Below are 27,980 nucleotides of genomic sequence, written 5' to 3'. Positions count from 1 at the left end.
TATCACCCCCACCGCCAGTTTCTGAGCAGCAGAAATGACACAACACAGCCCTCGAGTGCAGTTTTGCTCTGATTTATTCTTTATTTCAAAAAATAGATTCTGAAGGCAAGAGAATCTTTCAGAAAGCAAGGAAAAACATTGTGAAAGGCAGGAGGATCATTTCAGTGTGCCTCACTCCACCCTGCCACCCCTGCATCCTGAGAAGCATCCAAACACCTCCTTGACATGGCTGCAGCAAAAGGCACCTTTCCCCAGACCTGCCAGACTCAAAGGATTCCCTCACTTCACACAGCCTTGGATCAGTTGTGCAAGGCCAGTGGGAGGCTGCTTTGTTGGCCCAGTAGCTCCCAACGCTGTCAGACTCGTATTTCACCTGTGCCAGAGCTGCTTGGTCAGGTACAGTGCCACACCAAGCCATGCTTGAGGAACTCAACCAGCAATCATATTCCTGTCCATAAATCCCATTTTTCTCTGTGAGTGGTTTCTGCTTTCTCTTTATCCACTTCCTTACACTGTTGATTCTGCTGGTGCCAACACCCACCTCTTCATCAGCTACACTAGTAAGACCCCATGTCACTGATTTTTTTTTTTTTTTTTTTGCATAGGAAAGGAAATTGGGAATGCTGAAAATTCTTGCATAAGATCTTTATATCTATATATATATATAAGATATAGCATCATTCTAAAGGTGTGTCATGTTAGAAACTTTTAAGAAACAAGAATGAAAACACCAAGAAAATCAAGGTGTTCTTTCAAGACCTTGATTCTTCGATTGTCTAAGACATCCACAGCAAATCTGTTTTTCTAGGTTATGTTTCCTTTTGCACATCAGCTGTCCAACCTCAGTGCAATTACTCTGAATTAGCATCAAACAATTTTGCAATGCAGCATTTGGCTAAGTTACCATTACAGAGGTCAACAAAACACAAGGAATTCTGCCTGCCCAGGCAGGGTCTGTGTTCTTCCCTCAGAGGAGCTCATTCTCAGGCCCATGTGTTCCATTCTGTTCTTCACAGGGTCTTCTACAAATTAATTCTTTCCCCTTGCACAAGCCGTGCTCGGAAGTTCCAAATATCCTTCAAAACAAAAATGAGACAAAGGAAAAAAGCGCCTTGAGGGCCAGAAAAAACAGTGACCAGGATTCCAGTTTACAGAGATGGAAATAGAGGACTACTTAGTTCTTATCATCTTGTGAAGGTGAAATAAGAGCTGAGCACTCCTCTGGGAGAAAACTCCAACTCTGCTAAAAAAAATTAAAGCTACACAAAAGCACAGAGACTTCTCTGGGGTTTGTATGGACAACTTCATTTCCACTCAGGAGAAGGAGGGAGCCTCACTACACATCCCTTTGGATTTCACCTAAATAACCCCAGAACTGAAAGCCAAGCAAGCTGTGACTCTACACACATACAAGATCAGCTTGCAAAACACAGCTGGGCATCCCACCACACCCAGGCACACTGGGGGGAAACGAAGCAGAACAACACAAAAACGCCAAGGATGAAAAAGAAAGTCCTCCCCTCCAGAAAGCCCCAGATATTGTAAAACATGTACATTTCAATAGAAAATTGCTGCCTGTTACATCTAGATGTTACTGCCTTGATACTGGCTGTGCACAAGCTTGGGAACTGCTGCAGATAAAGACATTCAGAACATTTTCACCCCAGTAACAAGGTTTATTTTTCTTTCAGTGGCTGAATCCCTTAAGAATTTACATTTGCTTTCTATTTTACTCAGTGGTCTCAGTTATTCAGCAAGACTCTGTTAGTCACTTTTTTTTTTTTTGAGGCAGATGTGTATCGCTGCTGACAAACCTGCTGTAGCCTCAAGTCTAAACAACTGATGTGGATTTAACCAAAAAAATTCCATTTGTTACTGCAATCAGATGTGGCTACTTGTTTTAAAAGGAAAATCCACCCACCATTAGGAGGGGAAACTAAGAACAGTGGACATACAAACTCGACAAGAACTGAATTTGTTCCAACTTCTTACACTTGAATTTGGGACAAATGACCACATCTTTTTATTTACAAGCAGAGCTTCAGGAGGGACTTCTGGAGCTTAAGGAATATGAAGAGGCTGCCAGAGAGCAAGGCATTATGAGGAAAAAGGCCACAAAAAAGCCTGCCAGTCATCCTCTGAACATCAGGTCTTTTATCCTGCCAAGCACCTCTGCTTGGTACAGCCTGATCTGCCAAACTGGGCATAGCAAAGAGCACCAATCTGCCACACTAGAGACTTGGGAAAGGGAACTGACCTGATTTCTAACAAAGGGCACTCAGCCAGGTCTCACCTTGAGCTCCACAGAAGTTGCATTGTATTTCTTGAGAACCATTTCCTCTAGCTCCTTCTCCAGGTGCTCCTGAGTCGTGTTCTTGACATCAATGTAGTGACACTCTGAGCTGGCAAAGTGGCAGCTGATGCTCTGTGTGAGGAAACTGGGCATCACTCACTGTCACATCGACAACAAACAACTGCTGGGAAAAAACCTCGTGCATTCCAAATTGGGGACACACCACTCCTTCCTTACAGATCATGTCAGCAAATTCCTTCCTCCTTTCCAAGAGCTCTGGAGAGTGTCCCCTTGGAGAAATACTCTTGCTGCTGACATGCTCTTCTTCCTTCCCTTCTCCCCTCACTCCCTCAGTATGAGCTGTACTACTTGTTCTCAGAATATCAGCAACTGGAGTGGAAATAGGGAAAGTCAGGGCTGGAGCAGACTTGTGTGTTCATTAAGTTCCTGTATCCAGAGGGTCACAGCAGCCCACTTATTCTGAATCCACCAATAAAATACCACAGTGGCTGAAAGAACAGGCCACACAATAGGCAAACCAAAATAAAAACAGAGCAGCCCGTGTTGGCAGTGCCTGGATGAAAACCTTCTGAGACAGGACCAGGCCTCCAAAGGCCTCCAAACTGCCTGTTTCAGTTAAATAATCATGACATGTAAACAAATCTTTTATAGAAAAATGGGTTGTGCAATCATATACATAAATATTATTTACTGAATGATTGAGACTCCTGTTATCCAGAGATGGGACACCAAGAAGACAGGGAAGAAAGTTAGAGAAGGTCCTGATATCTGAGACAGCTGAAAGGGAACTATTGGAAAAACAAGTACAACCAGCCAGGCTTTGAACATAGATTCAACATCTGATTTCTACTCCTGTTCTGTTTTTCTCATGGAGCTGCACAGCATGCGAACATAGATTCAACATCTGATTTCTACTCCTGTTTTTCTCATGGAGCTGCACAGCATGCTCTTCTCGCAGAAAACAGATGTTTAAAAATAAAATAATAAAAAACCAAGAGACTGCAGAAGTACATTAGGAAGATAAAAACTCATTAAAGCATTCATCCATGTATTAATAAACTTGGAAAGGATTCAAAGGGAGTGGGGGATAAAAATAGAAAAGGGATAGTTTTGGTTTTTTTTTTAAATCAAGAATATAAAAAACTATATCAAGAGATGTTTTCCTACCTTTCGGAAACCTGATGTCCTGTTTATCCCAGAGCCATGAATGAGCAGGGGATGGAAGAACACTGTGTCTCCCTTCTCCATGACTAGGTGAACCTTGGGAATCTTCTCATCCTCATCAAGAAGCCCATGGAAAAGTTTGTTGGTTTTACCCTAGGAAAGAAAAAGGCTGAATTGAAATCACTCGGCTAAAATTAGAACAAGTGCTGATTCTCAGTGCACAGTAGGGCAGTAGGGACAGCTATGGATCTGCTTTCCCCTGGAGAGAGGATTCCATATGCCAAGCTAAAAATCTGACTATTGCCTACTAGTGAGTCTACTTCAAGCCTGAGGTACAGAAAAATGATACTTCCTGTATTTTCTGCACCTGGATTTGGACAATTAGGAACATTTCTCAGCTGGAGAGAACTGAGAAGAGCACTGGGGAATCCCACAAGGGTGGCCTGATTCAAGTGCTGGAGTTCAGCCTTCTGCTCCCAATATAACCATTGCCAGTGACAGTCCAGGCCATGAAACACCCACCCTGAAGAGGAAGATACCACTGGGTATTTTATTCCATCCAGTTGTTTACTGTCAGATTTCTCCTCTTTGGGACAGTACACATGCTACCAGGCAGGAACAAGTTGACAGGAGGAGACAGAGCCCTCAGACTTGGCAAGGGCAGTGGAAAACCATGGCATGTGTTTATGCTGTCATGCCACGATGTGCTGGACATTTTCTAGGTGAAGGTGGGAACAGAGGCAAACCAACCCACATCACATGGAGTGAGGTCACCCAAGACACTCTCTCCCCAAATCAATGTCAGTATTTGCATAAACAGAAAAAAAAAAAAAATCACTGAAAACCTCAGCTTTGACCTGCACATCCTCCCCCCAACAGTGAGTCCTTCCCAGCCAAAATACATCCCCTTCTTGCATGCCCTTCCCAAGCCCTCCAAGACACTCTACCTCCCACACCGGATAACCATGAGGCTTTAGGGTTGTCTTGTGTGTCCCTGGCTGCACGACCAGGCAGCCGTTGTCCTCGTGAGCCCTCTCCATGGCGGTCCAGGCGCACACGATGCGGGACGCAGGCCGGAACGGGAAATAGTGCAGGTCCTGATGCATGGGGTGCAGGAAAGTCTGTTTGTCTGCAACACAGGTTCAGAAACCTTCAGCCTCACCAAACGTGACACAGCCTTCTCCTTCCTGGAAACCACTGGAGCATCCTAAGGAGCTGCTGCTTCCCACTGGAGACACTCGATGTAGTCAGTGCCTGCTCCAGCCCAGCCCTGGAAGCCAAGCAGGTGAGCTGCCACCCCACCCCAAAATGGACCACGGTGGTGGCTCTTGGGTCACAGAGTGAAAGCCAGGAGGCTGCTTAGCTCTGTGACCCCTCAGAAGGCTCCATTTGCTGGCCTTCAGCACAAACCCCTCGTTTTCACCATTAATTTTGGATGCTCCCCAGTTTTGAGAACTTTATCCAGCACGGTGTTGCACAAACCCCCCCCAGCTCAAAGACCTTCCAACAGCTGTGCTGTCTGCAGGCACTGATGTAGTGCTGTGATGCAAGCCGAATCAACCCTGTCTGTGCTGCACCCAACTCATATTTATTTAGCTTTCTCTTTAAAAAAAGAAAAAAAAATCTCAATTTATGGACTGCAGCCTCCACAGACAGTCTCTACCTTAGAGGCTCTCTTCCACAAAGTCCAAACAAAAATAAATATTCTTGAAGTTCTGTTTATTTCTTTTCCCCCCATGGAAATGGAAACATCCTCCACACCAAAACAGCCTTTTATGTATGATTTATATACTTAATTTTGCCATTGATTTTGCTCCTTAAATAGATACAGTTAGGATATTGCCACTTGCTTTGTTTGCCATACTATTTAGACTTTTTGCAGCCTCAAAAACTCTCCTGAGTTTTCTCATGTTATCTCATTAAGCCAAGGTAAAAAGAAAACAAACTATCACCAAAATGGCTTTGCAAATTTTCAGTGTTATTTGGGTATAATTTTTTTTGTTTTTGCAGCTTTTCTAAAATACTAAGTTCAAATCTGGCATACACAAAATAATTTATCTATTTTTGTCTAGTCCAAGTTTTCCTTACCAGAATCTGGAAGTTTATTTATCAGCATGGTGTGCATTGCCATGATGTTTGGCCCTGTGAAGCACTCAACGTATTTGAGTACCTACAGGGAAGAAAACATCAGGAAAAAAGAATTAGGAACATGAAAAACAAGAGGAAACACTGCTGAGGAAGCACTGGGAGCTGGATGTTTGGCGGAGGACAAGAGTACAGGAGGAGGAGGTCGGGGAGGATGGAGGGATGCAGGACAGGAGGCACGACCTGGCATGGCACACAAATGGGCATGATGGGAGGAGGCCAAGAGGGAAGATGGTGCTGCAGGCTGCTGGGGTGGGTGGAAGAGATGGGGAGAGTACTCCCACAGAGCTATGGCCATCTGCCACAAGATGAACACTGACTGCAAGGCTGGACCTGCCCAGGGAGAGACGTCTGCCTGGATAAAACACGTTCAGAACATGTTGCTGATCTGTCCCTCTAGCCTGGCATGGTTTGGCCAAGTCACATTCCTGACTGGCTCCACACCAGGGGCAGAGCAGCACTGCTTTAAGTCTTCTGCCCTGACTTCCACCTATCCCATGTTCATGCAGAACACTCTTAAAAGATGGCTTGATCTTCCTTCTACTTGTGTGCTTATGGGAGTGACCTGCAGGATCAGATACATTCACACAGGCTCTTCCACCACCTCCCCCCTTTCTGATGGGTTTTTACTTTGTTTTACCTCTGGCAGAGTGCAGTATCTGAACAGCTCTTCATCTTCCTGGAAGTCCTGCACTTTATTAACCACTTTTTCAGACTGACCAAACTGGGATTTCAGGGACTCATCTTTCATAATCATAAGTCCTGGTGGCTTCACCTCTCTTTTACAGATCCTCATGAACTCCTTGCTGCAAAGAGGGAATATCCACGTTGGGAGAATCCAGTGATCTCCAGCTTCCCAGAGCTCCCTTGGGATGCTGCTGCACACAGGCCGCCCCAGCACCTCAGGCAAGTGCCCCGTACCTGAAGCGCTCGATGTCCTCGTCAGACACGAGCTTCTTGATGAGCAGGTACCCATTGTCCTCATAGAACTGCCTCTGCTCTGTGGTCAGGAGATTGTTGTCCAGGGTGTAGCTGGGACACAGAGAGACACATTAACGGTGTCTAGTGGTCAACACATGTGCTAGGGGGAAGAATTGAGCTCTGAAGGTAGCTTTGCTTTTATCTCTACCAAGGAAGATGGAGCTTACCAAAACCTCCCTGAATGAGGAACAACATTGAGTTGGGCTGAAGTAGGAACACTTATCTGGGATGGGAGTTAAGGAATACACAATCAAGCAAAGTAGATTAGAACATTCTCTACAGGCATGAGTCCTCGATCCTACAGTGCTGATCATCCTCAAGGCAGGTGCTGTGCTGGACACTCAATCCATGTTCTTGTTCATTTTACTTCTAAAAAAATAAATAATGAAAAATATTCTAAAAATGAAAAAAAAACTCTAAAACAATACAGCAATAGGAGTAAACCTGAGGCTTCACTCCCATGTGGTGTTGCAAACTCTCACATTCTCTCCAGTTACGGCAGAGATCAGGTCCTTCCCAAATGACAGGGATTGCAGGAACAGACGAGAGCTTTGGGCTTGTCTTCCAATTCATCTCAACAGGTTTAAAAAAACGTTTTTCTCTTATGCAGAGACACATTCTCATCAACAGGGCAATTGAATCCCACTTGCTAAAGAAGCCTCACAAGCATTTGGTGCATGGTATTGAAGTGTCATCCATGACAAAAAAAAGCATTTTCATGCTGATCTTCTGGTCTGCACATGCATGTTTGCTTCAGGGTTTTATGAAAACCACTGACTTTACTGCTCATAAAACCACGAATGCTTCGGGAATGAGAAATAGGTCTCATCACAGCAGTTGTGTCTGTGGTCCCCACACCAGGAAGCTTAAACATTATCTTGTCAAGAGTCACATATGGTGGGAGAAGAACAACGACACATGCAAAAATGTGTGGCAAAAATGATGAGCCAGAGGGAGGAAAAGGTGCTGGGAAAGAATGGAAGACAGAGAGAAGGAGGAGAACATGGGGAAACTGGCAGGCAAGTGCCACAGCAAATCCCAGAGCAAGGAATCCCCCAACTGAGGGCACTAGTGCTCCACACACCACATTTCAGGCCCAATTTCAGTGAAAATGGGACTCCTGACTATTTAGGCTCCTAAACGTTCACAGACAGCTGATGGAGACACAGGCACCAGCTGGACCCCAGCTGTGAGACCCTCCGAAGCACCTCCACCTCCCCCACTGGGGAACAGCAGACAAGACCACCCAGTGCTGGACTCCATCTTGGCACCTTCCTCCCAGGCTCTGTAATGCCTCCTCCTCTCACTGTTTTTTCTCTTGACACTTTGCAACACTCAGAGGACAAGTCTGGGTTGCTTGGACAACTGAAACCAAGACGCACAGAGATTAAAACAAAACCAGTTAACTGATGTATCATTTGATGTATCAAATAAATCTATTCTTATTAGATTCTGTCATTTACTTTATTCACACACCTTTCTTGCTCCAGCCCAGCTTAGTTGTGCTTCTGTCCAAAGCTATTTGCATCATGACCCAGATTTAAAAACAAACAGGTTGTGCAGCACCTATCCCTACTTCCTGTATCCTTACAACCAGGGTGTTTTTCCTATCATTTATTCCTAATTTTGTGTTCCTACTTGTGTTATGGCAGTCTGAGTCAACAACTATCCATCTGCCTTCATATTTTTAATCGATTTGAGGACTCCTACATCCTGTTTGATGACATCTTCTATTTATTATAATTCAGAGGTAACTTGTCAGATCCTGCTCTGTGAAACAGCAGCTTTTTTTTTTAAAGCAATACATGACAGCAGTTTTAAAAATATTCTCAGCAAGCAGTCTCCACTAAACTTTTGGAACCATGGGACACATCAATGCAAAAACTTCTTTCTACCCAGGTTTCCTTTGCCTGATGTTGGCAGCCTCCAACATTTCCACCTCAGTTCCCATTCACAAACCAAACCTTGATGTTTTTCCTGCTGCTGCTCTACCAGTCGAGTCTGTACCTTTCAACGAAGTCTGTGACTTGCCGTGCAGTTTTTAAGTCATGTAATTTGTCGCCCCCAACCCCTTGAATCTCTAGAAGGACAACTGACTGCAGGAAAGCCCCTGGCTCAGCGCTAGGGGGTCTGTGCTGGGGCGCTGCCAAGAGGCACATCCCAGCTCTTCACAGGTTGTGGGGCTGAAGCTCAGGGAGAGGTTTTTGGGGTAAGTCGGGTGCTGACCCCAAAATCCCAGTCGGGGCTGCCAGGGAAGTGCTGCCCTCGGCACCAGGACACATGACAGGACTCATCCTGTGTGTCCTTCCCAGGCCGGTGTCCCTGTAGGACAAACCACGGACCCACAAGGGCGCGGGCAGCGAGGGGCAAAGCGCGCCGGGCTGAGGGAAGCAGAGCCTCGACCCACGGGGGCCAACGTGCTGCTGCCGCCCCTTCCCGATCCCACACCAGAAAGGATACAGGAGCCGGGGCTGCTCCCAGCCGCGGCGAGAGGTGCCGCAGGATGGTGTCCAGCCGGGCCGCCGAGCGCTCCCCGAGCCTCTCCCCCAGCCGCTCCATGGCGCCCGGGCGGCCTCAGCGCTGACCCGGCCTGGGCGGAGCCGGGACCGCCGCATGCTCAGAGCCCGAGCGCCCTCAGAGCCCCGGGTCAGCCGGGAGCCGTGGGACGGCGGTGGGAAGGGCCTGAGGGAGGCCAGGCCTGGCGTGCGGAGAGCTCGGAATTCTCCGACCAGAATTCTTTATGCTCGTCCTCCCGCTTCCCTTCTTTCCCCGTTCTCTGCCAGCAGTGACTGCGGATTTAATCAGCCTCCTGTGGAGAGCAGCGCTTGGCACAGAGCACGGCTGAGGCCGGCATGGATCGATGCCTTATCTCATGTCTCTGGGGAGACCATCAGGGTTCGCCTCATCCCTCCATGAATCTGTTTGGAGAGATTTTTGCGGCCCTAGTGTGAAAACAGATCTAACACCTGCCAGGCTGTCCATAAAACCCTCGTTCAAGAGCAATCCGGGCCCTGCTCCCAAACAGGCACCATCACAAATCTCCTGTAGCTCCAGGCAGTCTCATGATGACAGGATGTGCACCAAAACTCTGCTTACATCTACTTTAGGATGAACTCCCATTATGCAACAGGCTTTGCTGGAATCCAGTGTGACATGTTGGTGGATCAAAAACTTAGCTGTCAATACAATAAGCTTCATGTCAGTGCCGCAGATGAACAGAAGCCTAGACATGGGTAGGAAGGGCTCCTGTAGGTAACCTGTATCCTGGAAGCTGGTTCTCTTTAAAACTCAGTGGCAAAACTCCCAGTGATTTAAGTAAACCATGGCAGGTTTACAAACTGGGTTGGTCTGTAGTGCAGTTGTGTTTATGGCTCTTACATGCTTGGTGGAGTCACTCCCTTCAGGGGCGTAACAAAACAGGCTGTTCACAGAAGTGGGACAAACAAGGTCAGGAACCCAGGAAAAAACCCTCTCTAAACGATTTTGTGTAGTCACAGAGGCGAGAGTACAGGCACTGTGAAGGTACAGCAGCAGCAGCAGCAGTGACAGCACCCAGCCCTTCAGTGCCAGCAAAATTAGACCTTTGACTCCTGAGTCATAGGTAAACAGAAAGTAAAAGTCCCTCAAATCAAGTTTGAGTGAGGGGGAACAGAATGGAAAAAAAAAAAAAAAGCAGCAACTAGAGTAATAGCTTTATTATTGAACTCCTAATTATAACTGCACTGAAAGGCCTATATATAACTCAGATCTATTGCTTTCACAATCCAAACTGAAACAGGAACCTCAATAAATCTCATCTGTTTCAAACTTCAGGTAAAAGCCCCATCAGAAAGATGAAGCAAAGCAATACTACTCATGCCTATTCTGGCATGGAGCTGTTTGCAATGTAGATATTTCTTCCACAGGTATGTGTTTGACAGCATCTTATGCAAAGGTGTCTTTCATACCTGGAAAAAATGAACAAAAAGTAATGATTTGTCTGTACTGATTAAAGAGTTTGAGAACTAAGATGCTTTTATACATACATAATACATGCTTACATAAATATATAGAATCATAGAACACTCTGAGTTGGAAGGGACCCACAAGAACCATCAGTCAGCTCCTGACCCTGCACAAGACAAGCCCAGGAATCCCACCCTGTGCCTGAGAGTGTTGTCCAAAGGCTCCTTGAACTCTATCAGCCTTGGTGCTGTGACCACTTCCCTGGGGAGCCTTTTCCAGTGCCCAGCCATCCTCTGGATGAAGAACCTTTTCCTGATACATGTGTTTTTAAACAAGAAGAGCCTCAAAAAACCTCTAATATCTCTGTGCATTAAATACAATTATTCCTTTTTACTTACAGCCTCTCTGGCAATCTCGATACGAGTAACTCCCATGTCACAGGACCACCCTATTGTGTTCCATGACACCCCAAAGAATTCAGGACACCTCGTCCACCTTGGCAGTGGGTGGCTGAAGTCACTGCCCTGTATTTATACCTTCCTGCTCATGGATGAAACTTTAACAAAAGATCATTCTCTGGCTTTGCTGGCCCGAGACACGGGGGCTGCTTGTGGTGTAGCCGCATCCCCTAGGACTAGAAGTGTGTGGACACATGAAAAAAACCCCATCCTTTGCATCTAAACAGTCCAGAGTAAATAATTTTCAAGTCCACTGATAAGCATCACTGAAATACAGGCTGAATCTCATGAACCCAGGAAAAGAAACAAGGGAGAAATTTTCTTTGTTAAGGAAACTGATGGTGGCATTAATCATTGTATTAAAATGGATGGCATTTAAGAGAGGCTGTGTCTTCGCAAAGTACTTTTACAGCTATGTCTGTCAGTTTCCTGAATTTTATAGAACATTTTTATACAGATGGTTTGCATTTGGCTTTTCGTTTTAATGTTTTCTGTTCATTAAATCACAAAACTAATAAAAACTAAACGATTGAGATTCCTCCAGCAGCATAGGAACGTTCCTAATGCACAGTGTTATAATTTAATAAGCATCTCAATTGACTATTAAAATCCACATTATGATCGGAACTGTAATTCCAAAGATGAGGTCTTCTGAAAGCTTAATTTACTGTGGTGGGAAGTGGCAGCTGCTCCAACTCAGCAAAATTAGCTTTTTTAACTGAGATGCCAGGGAAAACAGATGTTGATGAGACAATAACAAGAACAACAAAATCCACCACCAACGCACAGGTTCATTTCTCATCACCAGAAGAGTCAAGAAGGGCTTCTATGGATACATAGAAGGAAAAAGGAGGGAAAGGGAGATATGGATTCAACAGAGAACAAAATCAGGGGCATAGTGACAAAGGTCATGGAGAAGGCCAAGGGTCTCAATGACTTCTCTGCTTTGGGCTTTACTTTAGTTCCTGGCCTCTGCTGAATTCCAAGCTTTGGGCAACCCCTATCCTAAGGAGGAGCTACTGCCAGGCTTCTCTCCAGCTGTCCCAAACTTCTGTGCTGGGGGTGCCCACCCACTCCTTATAGACACAGATCCCTTTGGAAGTTCCAGAGACAGCTGGATCCACCAGTGCTCTGAGCAGAGAGCATAAAAACTCCCAATCATAGTAGGCTCTTGCAGTGCCAGCCAGCCTCAGCAGCCAGCGAGCCAGGAAGAAGTCTCCTTCATGGAGATGTTCCTATTGATGTCCACAGCTCCCTGAAGGGATCCCATTCTCCCTCATGACCACCCAGCCGGAAAAAAAACCTACCAAAAGGCTGAACAAGAGGGTATTTTGTTACCTTTCCCCTTTTCAAGCACCAGTCACAGGGGTTGAAATCACATCCCATGGTCAGGATGCAGATGTGAACCCGGGTGACTCTTCCCAACTGTTCACCCGACTTTCATTGAAAAATCACTGAGGCAGTAAATATCAGCCAATGTGCCCATCCACTCCCCCATGGTCACTCAGGTTTGCTGCCCTCACTGTAGCTGTCACATTAATTTTCATTATTTCCTAGTTAGAAAAGGTTCAGTCCTGAATTTAGAGCAAAACATGAAATCAAAATAATACCTAACAAAAAGGACCGAACTGTTCTGGCTTTATATACCGCCACAGATTTTATTTTTCCCTGATGCAGCGGAGGAAAGCAAAAGACTGAGAAAAACAACAGGTTAAAGAGCAAGAACTTGTTACAAACTTTCCAAGAATATATGCTACTTATCAAATGTATTGATTAGGCTAGTGAATATTCCAGTTATTAAATTCTTTCTTTTTAAAGAAATATTTTTTTTCTCCACTCTTTTCTCAACTTGGAGTTTTACAGGCAGGGACAGGAGCTGGTGCACGCAGAGGTTCCTGTGTATGCAAAGTACATTATGTTTGTATAAATGACTGGATATGGCTACTAAAAACAACTGTTCACTGTTGCTTTCTCGCAGCTTTTTGACACCAGCATCTCAAAAAACCCGTCATTTAAGAGGAATCTATAAGCGTCTTGCTTAAAGATGAAGGATTTAGGACTTGCCAGTCCCTTACAACATATCCTCCTACAGCTCGCTGTGATCTACAATCTCTGATTTAGCAAAACAAATCATAAAACTTCGTAAACAAAGGTGATGCTCACAGAGGACTTCCCAATTCATTACCCACTCAGCGGCGCACCAGGAAGCCCTTTGGGATGTAAATTCCAGCCATCAGGAAGCATCAGGAGAGGCTTTGAAGGCAGTTCACCCGAGGGGTTTTCCTTGTAGCTGCCTCCAGCCTCCAGCTGCCTCCGCGACAAGAAATCTTCCTCCGAAAATCCAGAGATAAGCAGCCTCCTTCAGACACCCTCCCTTGGAGATGAACCTTCTGCCATTCAGGGCACGTCTAGGGAAGGACAAGTGTTGGCTTCACACCTGGCTGATGAACCAATTATCATAACAAGTGAAAAAACGCAACAGCATCGACCGACCAGGACCTTCTTCTGCCGGAGGGGCACTGACACACATCTAGGGCCAGTTTCAAATACAGCAGGTCTTTGTAACAAGCACTTCCATGCAGAAGTACTCATCTGTTCTGCACCCATTTGATCCACTTAGGGTTTTTTAAAACTAAAATAACCTATATAAATACAGTCTTGCTCACGACCACAGAGAAAATGAACAGAACAAACATCACAAAACAGCAGGGGGAAAAAAAAGAATTAAATCAGTATTTTTTGCACAACTGGTTTTTGTTACTTTATTTTCAGAACTGCCATGAAAAAACTAACACTTTTTTTTTTACCTCAAAGCAGTAAAAAACTTGGTTACTGCTTTGAGGTTTTGTGGTGAACCCACAACTATCAGAACTTCTTTTCCAGGAAAAGGAGAATGAGGGCCTGTGTGGTTTAAGCTACTCACAAGGGGGGAATTAAAAAAAAAAAATTCTATCTTTGCAAAAGGTGTCTGCTGAGAACCTTACTGAGTGGAAAAAAGATGAGCCAAGTTTTGCCAGAGATGCCACTAGGAGGAAGACTGGAATTTTAAACCTTGCATGATGCACAAGACTGGAGATGAACCAGTGACTCATTTTTCATAAACAGAAGCCTTTGTATTTCTTGCCACAGTAACGATTATCCAAGATTTTCTTCCTGCTGGTCTGAATATCAAGGAACGAATTCCAGAACCTGGGAGAAGCTTCACGAGTTTGTTCAGTGCCGTTCAGGACGGCTGGGAGTGTCTAGGCAGAGCAGGGTCAGCGTTTAGGCTGCTGCAAGGGGCAGGTCCCCACGCTGGGTGGGGAGAGCGGGTTTTTCCCTTCCACCAGCCCTGCTCTTGCTGACAGCAGGCACAGGAACACTTGCAGAGGAAACAATTCAGAATGTTGCAGACTTGGTGCTGGTAAGTAAAATAAACAAATCAAGTGGGTAATACACTTGGAGATAACCTACTTGCCCTCAGCTTTACTCAAGGTTACCACTGGACATCACAGCTTGGAGAACTGATTAAAGGAGTGATCACAATTATCAACATAATCACACATGCAATAAAACGTAAAAAAAATTAGGATTTCTCCTCTTTCCAGTGAATAATTCAGCTAGGAATCAAAAAAGTTGATGCACTTATACAAGAGCAATAAAAAAAATTAAATATTTATTTTGAATAACAAGCTTAAGTTCAAGCTGCATTGTTGGCAATGTCGGTTTTAAACACAGATCACAAAAGCGTGCAGAAAATTGTATTTGAGCAAAGAACAAAATAATACTAAGAATTATACTAAACAGCTGCTGATTTTTAAAGAAACAAAAAAGGCTTGTAATCACTATACAAAATATAAAATGTATTAAACACTACCATCCACAGAACAGAGGTTTATTTTAGTTTGATTATATTTAAAAATTATTTGTGTAGTTATTTATATAGTGAATTGTAAATGAATATTATACAGTAACCTTTTGGTCTGCAAAACCTTTGTTGCACTATAGCACATCCAATCACGTTGCAAAAAAAAAAAAAAAATTTATTTGTCCTTACTATCAATAAAGAAAACAATCATTGATAATACAGTAAATATTGTCAGATCTACAAATAATGAAATTCAAAATGACTCCTTCGACTCTGAAGCGCTTTCCATGCAAAAAGTCAGCACTTGCTGTTTAAACTGAGTGCACTACCAAGCAATGTCCAGGGTTGTAGATGCTCTTGGTAAGACTAAACCTTACAAAAAAACTTAAAAAAAAAAAAAAACTTAAAAAAAAAAAAAATCAAAGATTGAATGCAATCATGCAACCTCTTACTACAGGGTAACCCACTGTGTCGCTTGTCAATTTATTGCCTTTCTGGAATATCACTCAAGGCATCAAAATTAGACTCATGATAAATACACACATAATGAAAGGACACAAACTGCTATTCGACACTACTACTGGTAATGTCTGTGCTACGTGAAAGCACCTTTAAAAAGAGCCTATGCGGCAAGAGATAAGTGTCTAAAGATTCAAAATGAATCAACAGTATTGGATAACAATATAATTCTCAACTCAGAAGCTGCCTCAAGATTAGGTGCATCTTCAGTTAATGTAACAGGAAAAAAAGGCAATGGATTTTATTTTATTATTTGTATCCACTCATAAACTGACCTAAGGCCACCAGATGTGCAGACACAACAAGTTTTCTTTTCTTTTTACAGTTCTTTAAATTGTAGGATGATAAAGGAATAGATCTATTCAAAAACAAACAGCTATTTCATCTCTATTAAGAGGTGGCACCGGGTGTGGGGTTCACGTTCTGAGTGGCCACCTGTGGTGCCACTTCAATGATCCGGGGTTTGTCTATAATCCTGGCCGTGCGGTTGCCCTTCTCTACAATGCCAATAATCCACGCCTGGTGGCCTTCGCCGTATTTTGGGGACTTGATCTCGGCGCAGAAACGCGCTGCCTGTTCTCGTGGTAAGCAGATGAGGAGGCCTCCTGCAAAGAAAGAGAGCAGAGCATCAAAACATCTGACTGCAAAGCATTTCAGCCTTGGTCTGCCAGATCTCTACTTGGACAAGCACTTGGTGACTTCAGTGGAGTCTGATGAACTCCAAAGACTCCAAGAAAAGACACAGTGGAAGTCTGAGCTCTTGCTCTACAGCAAGATGTCTGTGCCTGAATGCAGTGTCTAGTTTCAGATAAATGAAGCCAAATACACACAAAAGATGTTGGCAAAAGGACATGGTACTGATGCCAACAAATGACATACTGAAACAACACCAGCATTGTAACCTTCCTCAGAGGACTGCGGAGTGCCTCTACACAGAAACGTTTTGGATAAAGGTCATATGCAGATACCTGTAACCACATATTGGTGGCAGCTGATTCTGTGAGTAATCCTGTTGCCTGCAATGAAATCATTCATCAAAGCAGGGACCACTGCCCTGCTGAGAATGCAAGAGGCAGAACATGAAACACAGGCTTGATCCAGTGCTCCCTGTGACAGTGCTTGTGACCCCTTTGTCTGATAATTTTCTAACCTTTTTAGTCTTTCCTGTAAGTTTTTTTTCTCAGACATGATTGAAAATACTTCATTTACTAATGAACGCTTTCAGAAGTGGCAAGGTAATCAGTTAGCAAGTTCACCATTCCACAGTTAAACCTAAAAGCACTTCCATTTTTAGAATCCCAGAGCACTGAAAAAGGTAGGTTAGCAAGTGAATTGAAAATGTTTGGAGAACACAGGGAGAGAGTAGATTCACACAGCCCGGAATCTGGGCACATGCTGAGCCTCACTTACTCTTACAGAGTAATTTGACCCAAAGCTTTCTCATCCTCCCAAGTCCTGCCACCAGCTCTGAGCCAGCCCTGGGGCAAAGGGCCACCTGCTGAGCAGGCCATCCTGGGCTCGGTGCCACCTCCTCCTCCTCCACTCACAACTCCTCAGCACCGTGGGCACCTTGATGTTTGCTTTTCCAAGCACACAGTCCCCTCGGTGGTGACTAAAGACACTTTTCATTTAGGGCTATGAGGAAGAAGCAGCTACTGAACATGAGGAGTTCATTAAAAGGGTAAGTGGAAGTGTGAAAGTGATTTTTTTAGATTCTGTATGAAGAAAAGTGTGCCAGCCAGAAAATGCCTACATCTCTGATATTTCTAAGTAACATCCAGGTATTTCCATCAAACACAACAACAAAAAACCCATAAGCTTGAATGACAGCACCTGTAACTACTCCAGATGTAACAGAGAAATCAATTGCAAAGGAATTATGTGACATTCCAATGGAAGGCTCTAAATCCAATTGAAGAGAAACTTATGGTGCCAGTGAGTCAGGGGAGAAGTTTGCAAGTGGCAGTGCAGAGAAGGTGCTAACTAACCAGAAGAGAGGTGTGCAAGTATGGTGAAAAAGGAAATAAGAAAGAGCAGAAAAGTAATCTTTACTCATTTTTTTTTACACACATTCTCTTCCTGCAATTTTGTATCACTTGTATACCTACCCCTTTATCACTCTCTGGCAAGATCAAAAACATGTACAAAATCCCAGTTTCCAGTGAAAAAATTACTTCCCACCTGCTGGCTACATCCCAGTCTGATCAATAACGCTATGGGCTACTCTCAACCAGCAGCAGGCTTCCTGTATGCAGGGATTATAGTTATTTCTCTGCTACACTGACCAGTCTCTCTTTAACCCTTTGGGTAAGTCCTTAAGATTCTCCACCACGTTTTTTAGGCTAGTCTGTTTTCTTGGCATTCCCAGCTGCTCTGCTTTTTGGGAATTGAAAGGATACAGATATTTGGTGGCTGTCCTGGCTTATCTTTGTAAGGACAAAAGGGGTTTATTTTTTGCTAAGAGGCTTTGAACATTGCTGGTTTTAACAAGTATATTTCAAGCAGGGAAGTGGACAGAGAACACTTCAAAAGCAGGCGACACAAAGCTCTGTAATTAAGAGCAGAGATACAAATAGTTCATGGATCAAAACCAAGTCCTTGTTCCTGCTAATGGCTTTCTCCCACAATGACTTATAACAGGAAGACATCATTAGCCTTGCCTCTTGTCAGGCACTGACACAGCCCTTCTTTTCCACCTATCTGCCTATTTCCACCAAATCTCCACAAACACCAAGTTGACTCTTATAGTGTAGTAGAGGTATCTGACATCCAAAAGTTATTTTGTGTGTTAAAACACAAAGATGTGTTAAAAGTTAGGACTGAAAAATACACACATGTATTAATGTCCCAAACAGAGTAACTCTGTGACTTATCTCTGCAAGAAGCCAGTCTAACAATTCATTCTTTTGAAACCGAATGCCTGACTGCAACTCAAACCATTACCAGAGTTCCCTAAAAGAGAGCACAGAATCATGTAGAAGTGCAATTTTAGGAGACTACACCACTAGTAAGAGTGCCTGAAGGATGGAACAGATGACATAATACATCTTTTCAACACTGACTTTTGTCAACAGGTGCCCAGCAAATGCACATGGGGAAAAAACTCCACAATATCCTTAAAATCCATTCAAATAGTTTTCCAGTAAATTTCTTACTGCCTGCCCACTCTGCTGAAAAACATCTGTTCCCAGATGAAGAAGCTACAGACAGAGCATGTCTAGAAGTTTAAGCCAATAGAGAAGGAGTGTCTGTGTTAAGTAAGCAGAGCCCTGAGCAGCCCCAGCAGGCCTCCCCACAGCTGGGTATCAGGCACAGCAAGGCAGGCCCTGGCCTTCACATAAATGCAGCGCAGGACAGGAGGTGTGCAAACAGCCTGGTGTGAGTGCTAAGGAGCTGTGCCAGCGCAGCCTGCCCAGCGCGCACTGCTGACACACCAGGCCCTGCAGTGCAAGCCCAAAGCCAGAGCCCAGTCAGTGTGTACACATGGCTATGGATCTTTTGGATATCTGGCAGACACTGTCCTTTGACAAATCCCTGTGGCCACCTCTAATGCGAGAAACACAATGCTGTGATCAAATCAGCCAGGGTGTTTTGAGGCACTCACAGTTCACCACCTACCAGATCTGTCTCACTGTTTTTCCCATTATCATCCATCTCTGCCCAACACAAGCTGCTCAGCATTTCAGAGACCTCTTGCTCTCAGTCCCAAAAGAGATTCTGAAGTCAAGCACTTCCCACTTCCCAGCAATGCATCCATCTGCACCATTTTACATTCCTTCAGTGAAAAGAGAACTGGGTATACCCCAGGGCGCAGGATGGGCAGCTCTGAAGACATAAGCACTCAGTTTGCAGCTAAACCATTCCCACACCAACTGCTATCCAAACCTCTGCTACAGCCACTCACCTGGAACAGCACCTTGCACTTCCAGCTCCATGTCATGCTATTTTTTGGGCTTTTTCCAAATAATAAATGCTACTGGCACTCCAGCTATGTGGGCTCCTGGGTAGTAAGAATCTGACTGGTGCTACCAACCTTATTGACACAGCTTGCCAAGCTACCACCAGATATTTCTGCTCCCTTCTGACTGACGCTGGACTTGGAAAGGGTTCACATCCCATATCCAGTTACACATCGTCTGAGCCACACAGTCTCTGAAGGACAGAGTGTCTGCTCAAGTACAGATGGCCAAGGAACAGCTCAGCACATCAGTGTAAGTTATGTATTCACTAGGGGAAAAGCATATGGCTCTCACTGTGATGCTTTTTTCTGGATCTTCGGACTGTTTTGCTTCAAGGGGCCCCCTCTATTGTGAACTGCAGAGAACTTGGATAATACTTCTGGAGAGCTGGAAGATGGCAGGGAAATGAGATAAGAGGAAAAGACAGATTTGTTGCTACATCTCTCCATTTCCCAAAGAGAAAGAAAAGTCAGACTAAATTAGAAAAAACAAAATAGAACAGGATAGAAGATTCAAGGGGAAAGTGAAGTAGAAAGAATTCCAGCAGAAGACAGTGATCATGCTCATCAGAGAAGAGCCTACTCTTAATAAGGCAACTTAAAAACCATCAGAAGTTCTCATCACCTGATGACTCTGTAAATGTTTTTGTCCACAGCCAAGTTTTCAGTACAGTCTGTTGTACTCACTGTCACTGCAAGTGGCAACTTTATTGAAGTAATAAATGGGTCAGAAAACAACATTTATTTTTTTGCTGCTCGTACGGTCCCTTAAAAGTCAGATATCATAAAAGGGAGAAAAGCTGTAAGCTGTATTCTTGGATATCTGTATGCTGGGGACAGAGAAGGCCTCAGTTGCCAACACTGGCCCACCCAACACTATATTTTGTAGTGACAAACCAAACACCATCCTTTGTCAGGCAAAACTACTGCCAGTGGCTTTGCTTTTGAGAAAACAGTGCCAGATGTGGTGGAATTTCCAGATATTCACTGTTCTGCAGTTAACAGAGAAAAATTAGGCTTCAAAAGAATTCAGAATCATCACTAACTGCAAACTGGAGGGTTGCAGGGTTTCTGTAACAGTGTTCCATTGGGGAGTGGAAGGCATTCAGGACAGGATGGTGGTTTGGAAGTCAGGCTGAAGGAGTCAGTTGTGAACAGCTGTGTGGCTGCTGCTCATTAGCCTGGCCAGGTGCCAAACCAACTGACTCTAAACGCACAGCACGCGATTTATAGGTTTGAAATGGAATTCTGAGGTGCAGGTGTAGGTAAAGAAGAGGGTGGCACAGCTGTCACCTACCTGAAGTCTCTGGACAAGTCCCATGCATGAGGCCGAACATGTTGCCACAGGCCTTACTGACAGCAGCCATCTTAGCCAGGACGGGGAGGTTGTGAATAACAAAGGACACCTCGTTTCGCTGCTGCTTGGCAAGGTTTTGTGCATGCCCCAGGATCCCGAATCCTGTGATGTCTGTAGCTGCATGTGCATTGAAAGTGTGCATGAGTCCAGCAGCTACAAGAGAGGGAGGGGGAAAAAAACCACCAAATCAGAAAATACTGAATTATCAGGAAAATGCTTCAACAATATTGTGCACAGTCTGAATGAAGTTGCATACCTTTAATGCAAACCAGGTTGGGTTAAATTAATAAAATAAATAAAATCGTGCTTGAAGAGAACTGGAATTCACCAACAGTGCACGTAACACTTAAAAAATTCCATTTGTATTTAAGATATTAAATCATGCTGAAAATCCGTCATGGAAGTTGAATTTATGAGCATGGTCTATTAGCCATGTGCTACTCATTTATATTGGCAGTCTAAGAAACAGGGATTTGCTTCAGATCCAAACTTCCCAGAGCTGAGGCCAGGGAGGTTCTGAGCTCAGCTTTGCTTCACTAAAGGCAGGGACCAGACACAGCTCAGTCTTCTCACACCTCTTCCCCTGCCACTCTGCAATGGTGGCATCAGAACTTGAGATGTGGACACTCAAAGTTTAAGAGCTGAAGAACAAAGCCTGCGGCTGTGGGGGAAGGGCCCCAGCCTTCCCACCTATACATTCATGAAATTCCTGTGCATTTGCAGCTCCTGGGTGGGCAAAGAGCACCCCTGCATGCAGGACGATAGCACCAGCTAAGAGTACTTAAGTGTTGTTAAAGGTGTCTGACAAGAGTAGAGAAAAACAAAACAAAGAACGCTTTGCCTTTCTTTGGTGCTTCCCAATAGAAGAGCAGGACTGAGTGCTTTTCCATAAGACAATGATGGTCATTTATCTTTCCTGGAAGGCTTTGACAAAGAATGAAAAACCAGGGCTATGACGTAAGAAATGAAAACTGAATAAATGGGGAAAAGAGATATTTAACTATCCCCATTCCTTCAACTCAGAAGTAAGTAAGGAAACATTTAATTCAATTCCCCACTCTGCCAAAAGATACTTTGGACAAAGAAGGGAAATCATGGATTAAAATTTCTAGGGTAAAAGCAGAACCTTTCCTCTACCAAATTAAAAGAAAAAAAATCAAAACAAAAAACCCACTACAGGAACAGGAAAAAGACAAACAAACAGAAAAGTAGGCATATTCCACATACATATTCCACACTGTGGAAAGCACAGTACAAGACCGAATTAGAAGAAAGTAAAAAAATTTTAAACATTAAAATTTAAATTGAAGCTTACATAAGTTTAGAGCTTTTCCTTTATTTATTCTATTTCAAATTCTTTTAAGTTTATCACTGTCAGGCCTTCTCTATGTAGAGAGATAAGGAACAAATCCAGTATATTTCCCTTTTAAACGTCCTCTAACTCACTGTGATGTTACTTGCAGCACTCACATGAGTCATAATCATATCCAGCAGCTTTGTGTTTTTGCTGTATAATTACAAGAGGGCGTTTGATTTTAATTTGCTTGTTTCACAAACACTGAACAGCAGAAAGATGGGGCAGAATGAAAGGGACAAAGTGGCTGTGTCACAATTCCCCAAGGCAGTGAAATTAAATTGAGTATGGAATTGAAAAAAACTCACAATCCCTCCCCTCCAACACACACATCTCTTCTTACCTGTCCTGTTCAGCCGTGCCATATTCATCATTGCTTCCTGGTATGCTAGTTCTACATCCTCCTGCGTTACCACGAGTTTGATTTTATTCCACTTTTCAGGCTAATGGATGAAATAAAGATGTTTCTTTTAGATTTTCAGCTGTATATTTTAAAGCACACCCTGACCACTTAAAAAAACCCCAACCCTTAATCCAAAATGTACCTTTTTTTTTAAACTCAGTTAAAGAGGAGCAAAATGTTCCACAGTCAGAGGTGTGTGCCTTAGTCTGCTGTACCCCAGCAAAGTTTATTTAAAGAGCTATTAGGCACTAAGCACCTCAAATCCTGCTTTCAGCAGCTGAGTGGAGTGGAATAAACTACCCCAGGGAAAGCATTCCTTCAAGGCAACTGTCTGGATTGAACTCCCACAGCCAAATTAAAATAACTTTGTTGCTGGATGTTGAGATTTTTAATTTCTGGCTTCTTGGGATTTTAAGAGATTGTTCTTGATTTCATACCTGGACACTTTGACCAGGAAAGGTCACTGATACCCACCAGTCCTGGGCAGAGGAATGTATCCTAAGGCAGAATATAATCACTCTAGCTCAGGATTAGGTTTCATAAGCCTCCCTTACAATTTAATACCAGCATCTTCCAACCATTCTCCAGTGTTTGGTATGGACTCATCTCTTCATCACATTCCCATAAATGCTCTTTGTCCCAGAAGGGTTTCACAACAATTTAGGAAACAGTACCTTTATAAAGGGCAATTGTTTCATTCGAAGCTGAAGCGATTCCAGATCCAGAATGAAACAAAGCAACTATTTTATTTTTAAAAGCCACACTACAAACTGATTCAACTTATTTTTTTACAATGAAAATAAAACTACAGAGAACTGAAATAGCCACAATACCTACACTGCCATTCCATAGAGTAAATGTATAGAACAAACTTCTTACTAAACAAAAGGTGCAAGAACTACTAAGAAGTGGTAGGTGATGCTGCACTGGGGAAGGATCTTGTCTTAAGTGAGTGCTGACTTCAACAGGTGTAAGAGAGAATCCCGAAATGGCAAAAGGGGGAAAGACTGGTCAGCCAAAATAAATAAATCGTTAAAGAGCAAGGAACAATGGCAGTGGGACCAGAGTTTCTGAGATTAGGTTGAACTGGATCTACCAATCAAAGAAAAGCATTTTTGTTTACACAAATGAGTGACCAAGTCAAAAAATAAGATGTGGCTGTTATAGAGATGACAGAATAGTGATTATTCTTACTCTGGAAATGACTGAAAAAACCCTGAGCATTTATTCTGCCTTAGGTTTCAAAAACACAGTTCTGAGGCTGATCACAGGATGGAAACTGGTCAGATGATGGCAATGGAAATCACAAATGATGTGAAAGCAGAACTAAAGGCTGAGGGTAGAAGAGCCACAAACACAGGTAAGATACTAATTGGAGGCAAATTCCTCTCCACTACAGCAATCAGATACTTGGGTTAGTCAACAGGGAATTAAGGCAGAAAAGTTTGCAAAAACTCCCAAACAGGTTATAAAAGCAAGCTTAGATTTCCAAATGGGAAGGGTCTGTAGACAACAGCAAGGGCTAGAAAACCCTCTCTGAAGGGGCACATCACAGCACCCCTTTTCATGCCTTTAAGGATACATATCTCTACACTCCAGTTTTCCTTTCTTGCCTATGCATAAACTTGCTATACTATACCTTCTCCCACACACTTTTTAATATGAAGTCCATTTCCCCACCAAAATTTGATTTACAGGTGGATTCATGATAGGAAAGCAAAAGAAAAGGTAGCACAGCTACTAAGAAATTTTCCTACCACAACCAAAGATATATTCTGTTTACACATAATAGCAGTATTGATTTCCTGGCTGTCCTCATTTTTCAGACCAGAAGGTTTTTGTTTGACAGTCAAGGAAATTAGTAGTATTTGAAATATGTGGAAATTCAGAATAGCCTTAATTTGCAAGTCTGCTTATCAGTACAGCAAGAAGATATGTTAAGAAGTTACATTATGGCTAGAAAACGTACTATGGAATTGGGGTCTTGTTGTTTCACTTCATTTTCATATCAAGGTTATCTGAGGCCCTGATCCTTATATCTGTGGAAAACACAGGATTCTGAAGAGGTCAGAATAGCTCAGCCAGACCCCATGAAGAAGGAGAAAAATATTTTTCTCTTGTTGCTCACACTTCAGACTCCAATGAAGGTTTAAACTGGTTCTCTCCCACTTTGCTAACACTAGCTGTGTAATTAGAATTCATCTGACAATGCAGTGGCCAACAGCCAAACCAAAGTAGATTCCAGCTCACTCCTCTGCCAGTCTATTGGCTCAGGAGTCCCAAAAGTAGAAAAGATGCATCTTTTTAGAGTATAAACTGAGCAGTTATAATTCGGAAGACACGTACTGGGAGCCAGACAACATAAGCAGATGCCAATTTTGCAGTCACTTTTCAGTTCAGTAGTTACATTTTTGCCTGAAGTAACAGATGGAAGTATGTCTACATCCATAATGCTGCTAGAAATATTCTTACTGAATGCACAGGGCAATACATGTGAAACGCAGATAAACTTCCATGTACACAAGCAGAAAGCCCAAGAACACAGAGAGAGCATTCTTGGCCTAATTGCCATTAATGAGCGTTGCCAATTACTTTGGCAGGTGGAATAGGGCATAATGTTGCCCAGGGTGATAGTCTGTTGTTCTGTTAGTAAACAATTTTGGTTATTACAGCACTGCCTGAGAAATAACTAAGAATTAGGTGCAACTAAGATGGACTCACTAAGCACAAAACTGTAAACTGCCTCGATTCCAAAGGAGTTTTGCACACAAGCAGGGAAGGGCAGAACATATCAAGGAGGAAGGAGGAGAGGTGACAGATCACTCCCATCTGAGCTGAACTTTGTCATGTTGAGGGAATGAGGAAGGTCATCTTTAACTAACATGTCTCTTCCCTATTTCTTTTTTTTGCAGTGTACTCACAATATCTAGCCACTGGTGGACAGCCACAGCCACTTGTGTTCCCAAGGGTTTAGTTAATACAAGCACATCTCCTGGCACTGCGTTGTCTGGCCTGGAAACAAAGAATTCATATATTAATTATATAGCAAGATTCAAACACGTTATTAGGAATAAGTGCTGATAATTAGATTTTCACAGACCCATGCATCTTATTGCACAGTTAAAAAACTGACTAATTGCAGAATTACCCTTTGGGATTCATTGCCATGCAATATTATTGATGAATATACTGCAAACTTGTTTTAAAAGTGCTAATCCTTCTTTCTTGGAAAAAAAACAATGCTTGCAGTCACACACACACCAAATTACATATCTTCTTTCAATTTTTTGAGATGATAAGGGAAAAAATTGACCTTTTTTATCCAGGGCATAAGATATCCAGCATTAAGATCATGCTCAAATTCATTTGTACAGAGTAACATGCCACAGTGGGATATTCAATATCAGCTACTGTCAAACGGACAGAATGCTCTAAAGACAGCAGTTCTGTAGTTCTCTACAGCCATTAACAGGGTAATTGGGACATGGTTTAGAAAGGCATGTATAAGTGTGGCAGAAATTTATGTTCAAAACAGTCTCCACTACCTTTAAAGATTAGAAGCTTAATTCTCCTGTCAAAAGGAGAGTGGGATCAAAAAGTACTGGGGCGTGGGGAGAAGTAAAAGGACATCCTATTTAAAAAAAGCAAATATGTACAAAGTGCTAAGGACAAACACAAGCAGGAGTAGGTACTGCTTTATTCATCAGGAGACACACCACAAGATCACAACACAGTGCTTAACAGATTTCTACTGTATCCCTCAGACCAGTGCCTTTGATTGTTCAGTGATTTAACTTACATTATAAATTCATTAGGCTGACAGACTGTCGTGGCCACTCCTCCTAAAACAATCCAGGGATTTAACACTGTTTGGCCACCAGTAACAGATGTTCCTGCCTCTTCTGCTGCATCTTTGAAACCCTGGATAATTAGAGGCATCACTTTGTCTCTTTCCTAGAGATCAAAACAGAAGTCAGAGTTCCATACACAGCAGTGCTAGTCATTGCAAGAGTGGTCCAGGGCTTTAACCACTCCAACCAAATGCCCTCATGGCAAATAGTTCATGACAGAAAAGCAACCCTTAGGAAGAGTCTGGCCTCCTGAAAACTGCATGTTAACCCATAAAGTTAAGGTTTTACAGCTCTGTGTAGAAGAGGTGCAAAGACACTCACTCTTACACCGAAGCAACATTCTTCAAAAGGTCATATAAGAGTAATCAGAGTTCTGGAAACTCAGAACAACTATCCTGCTGCTGTAACCAGGTACGGCCACAGCAGTGCAGTGCTAAAAGGCAACATTTAATCAAGATGCATTTGGGTTCCATCAACCATCAAAGTTTCAGCTTACATCCTTCTAAGAATAACATCCCTTTTTTGCTCCTGCAAAACAACCATACATGCTGGCCACTTCCACAAAAAAAAAAAAAAAAAAAAAAAAGAAAAGAAAGAATAAAAAGAAATATAAAAATAATAAAAAGAAAGCAAAACCAACCCATAATTATCTATCCAGATTGATACATGAATTGGCAATCAAATGCTGGCCTTTGACAGAAGGAGGGACCCCTTTTGGTGAGGATGAAGGCAGCAGATTACAATGCCACAGAAAACTGAACTGTTAGCACATGACCTCAGAATGTTCATGAGGCTAAATCCATACTATGAACTGAGCCATTCAATAAGACCATCTCTTCCTTAAATGGCTTCAAACTTTGAGAAGAAAATACACTAAAGGTAAATACATTCTGAGCACATTTCACTGCTTAAGTCTTCCTTCAAGATAAAGTGCCAAAAATCTTACCCTATCTGTCATTTTATTGCTGATTCCAAGAAGCATCAACATGTTGTCGCATTCTGTGACCCCCATGGCATAAAGGTCACTTAGGACATTGGCACATGCTATCCGTCCCTGAAAAACAAAGAGAGGCAAGAAAAAAAATCTGCAGGACTGTTGGTGAATGTTTAAACAAAGCTTCCAGTATGTGTTTGCACTCTGACACAGCTTCTTACTCCACAGCATTAAGAAACCCAGCCAGAGACGTGGCATGATCCATTCTGTGCTATGTGCCCATGCAGAAGTGCAGGTATCCTTCCTTTTACAGCTATGGAGAGAATTCATCCCAGCTCTCTTGGTCAACACACTCTCCCCACTGACTCCATAGGAATCCCAGAGTTAAGACTGAATGCCCAGTCTGAGAGGCTGAAGTTAAGAACCACAGTCTTTTCTTTGATAACAAGCTCTGTTTACTTAATGTGGTATGTTGTTATTAACTTTATTCCAGCACAAAACTGTACATCCTGATGGAGATGGCCATAGCATAGAATTCACAACTGCTAGGAAGCTAATCCAAAAAGAACATATTGCTGTAACTCTTCTGCATCGGAATATGCAGGAGACAGGTCCTTGATGAGAAAGATGTTTGTTCCCTGCACTACTCTGGAGGCCATGTCTGCACTCCTCTTCCCAGAGGATATGGCTGTGCTGCCAGCACACACCCACACTGGGGTGCTTCCTTTGCTGCCTGGGGATGACAGCATG

The 27,980-nt window shown here is 43.2% G+C and overlaps 2 protein-coding genes across 3 annotated transcripts in view; both read right to left on the bottom strand.

Annotated features, from left to right (window-relative positions):
* Positions 1-56: 56 nt before the first annotated feature.
* PHYH (phytanoyl-CoA 2-hydroxylase) lies at positions 57-9,212 on the bottom strand. The gene is made up of 9 exons (XM_008638373.2): positions 9,065-9,212; positions 6,772-6,827; positions 6,545-6,655; positions 6,264-6,429; positions 5,567-5,648; positions 4,426-4,607; positions 3,482-3,631; positions 2,294-2,425; positions 57-1,076 (listed from the first exon to the last, which is right to left on the bottom strand). The coding sequence occupies exons 1-9, from the start codon at positions 9,161-9,163 to the stop codon at positions 1,023-1,025; spliced, it is 1,032 nt and encodes a 343-aa protein (XP_008636595.1). The 5' UTR covers positions 9,164-9,212; the 3' UTR covers positions 57-1,022.
* A 5,422-nt stretch (positions 9,213-14,634) lies between these two features.
* SEPHS1 (selenophosphate synthetase 1) overlaps positions 14,635-27,980 on the bottom strand; it is a 23,225-nt gene continuing 9,879 nt past the window's right edge. For both annotated transcript variants that reach the window (XM_008638370.2, XM_017740410.1), the window contains exons 4-9: positions 27,243-27,350; positions 26,245-26,399; positions 25,367-25,457; positions 22,386-22,485; positions 20,629-20,841; positions 14,635-15,978 (exon numbers count right to left, since the gene is read on the bottom strand). In XM_008638370.2, coding sequence (XP_008636592.1) covers positions 15,764-15,978; positions 20,629-20,841; positions 22,386-22,485; positions 25,367-25,457; positions 26,245-26,399; positions 27,243-27,350 — 882 coding nt within the window. In that variant the 3' untranslated portion in view covers positions 14,635-15,763. The remainder of the gene's footprint in view (positions 15,979-20,628; positions 20,842-22,385; positions 22,486-25,366; positions 25,458-26,244; positions 26,400-27,242; positions 27,351-27,980) is intronic.

The sequence above is a fragment of the Corvus brachyrhynchos genome, unplaced genomic scaffold (genome assembly GCF_000691975.1).
Source record: "Corvus brachyrhynchos isolate BGI_N302 unplaced genomic scaffold, ASM69197v1 scaffold307, whole genome shotgun sequence".
Classification (NCBI taxonomy): domain Eukaryota; kingdom Metazoa; phylum Chordata; class Aves; order Passeriformes; family Corvidae; genus Corvus; species Corvus brachyrhynchos.
This window is presented reverse-complemented; position numbering and strand designations above follow the sequence as displayed.

Excerpts from the sequence above, each read along its gene's own strand:
- PHYH (XM_008638373.2), bottom strand. The coding sequence starts at position 9,163 with ATGGAGCGGCTGGGGGAGAGGCTCGGGGAGCGCTCGGCGGCCCGGCTG. Across the intron at positions 6,828-9,064 it reads TGGGAGCAGCCCCGGCTCCT|ATAAGTGTTCCTACTTCAGC; the intron begins GTATCCTTTCTG and ends CTCCCATCCCAG. Across the intron at positions 5,649-6,263 it reads GATACTGCACTCTGCCAGAG|GTACTCAAATACGTTGAGTG; the intron begins GTAAAACAAAGT and ends TCTTCCCTGTAG.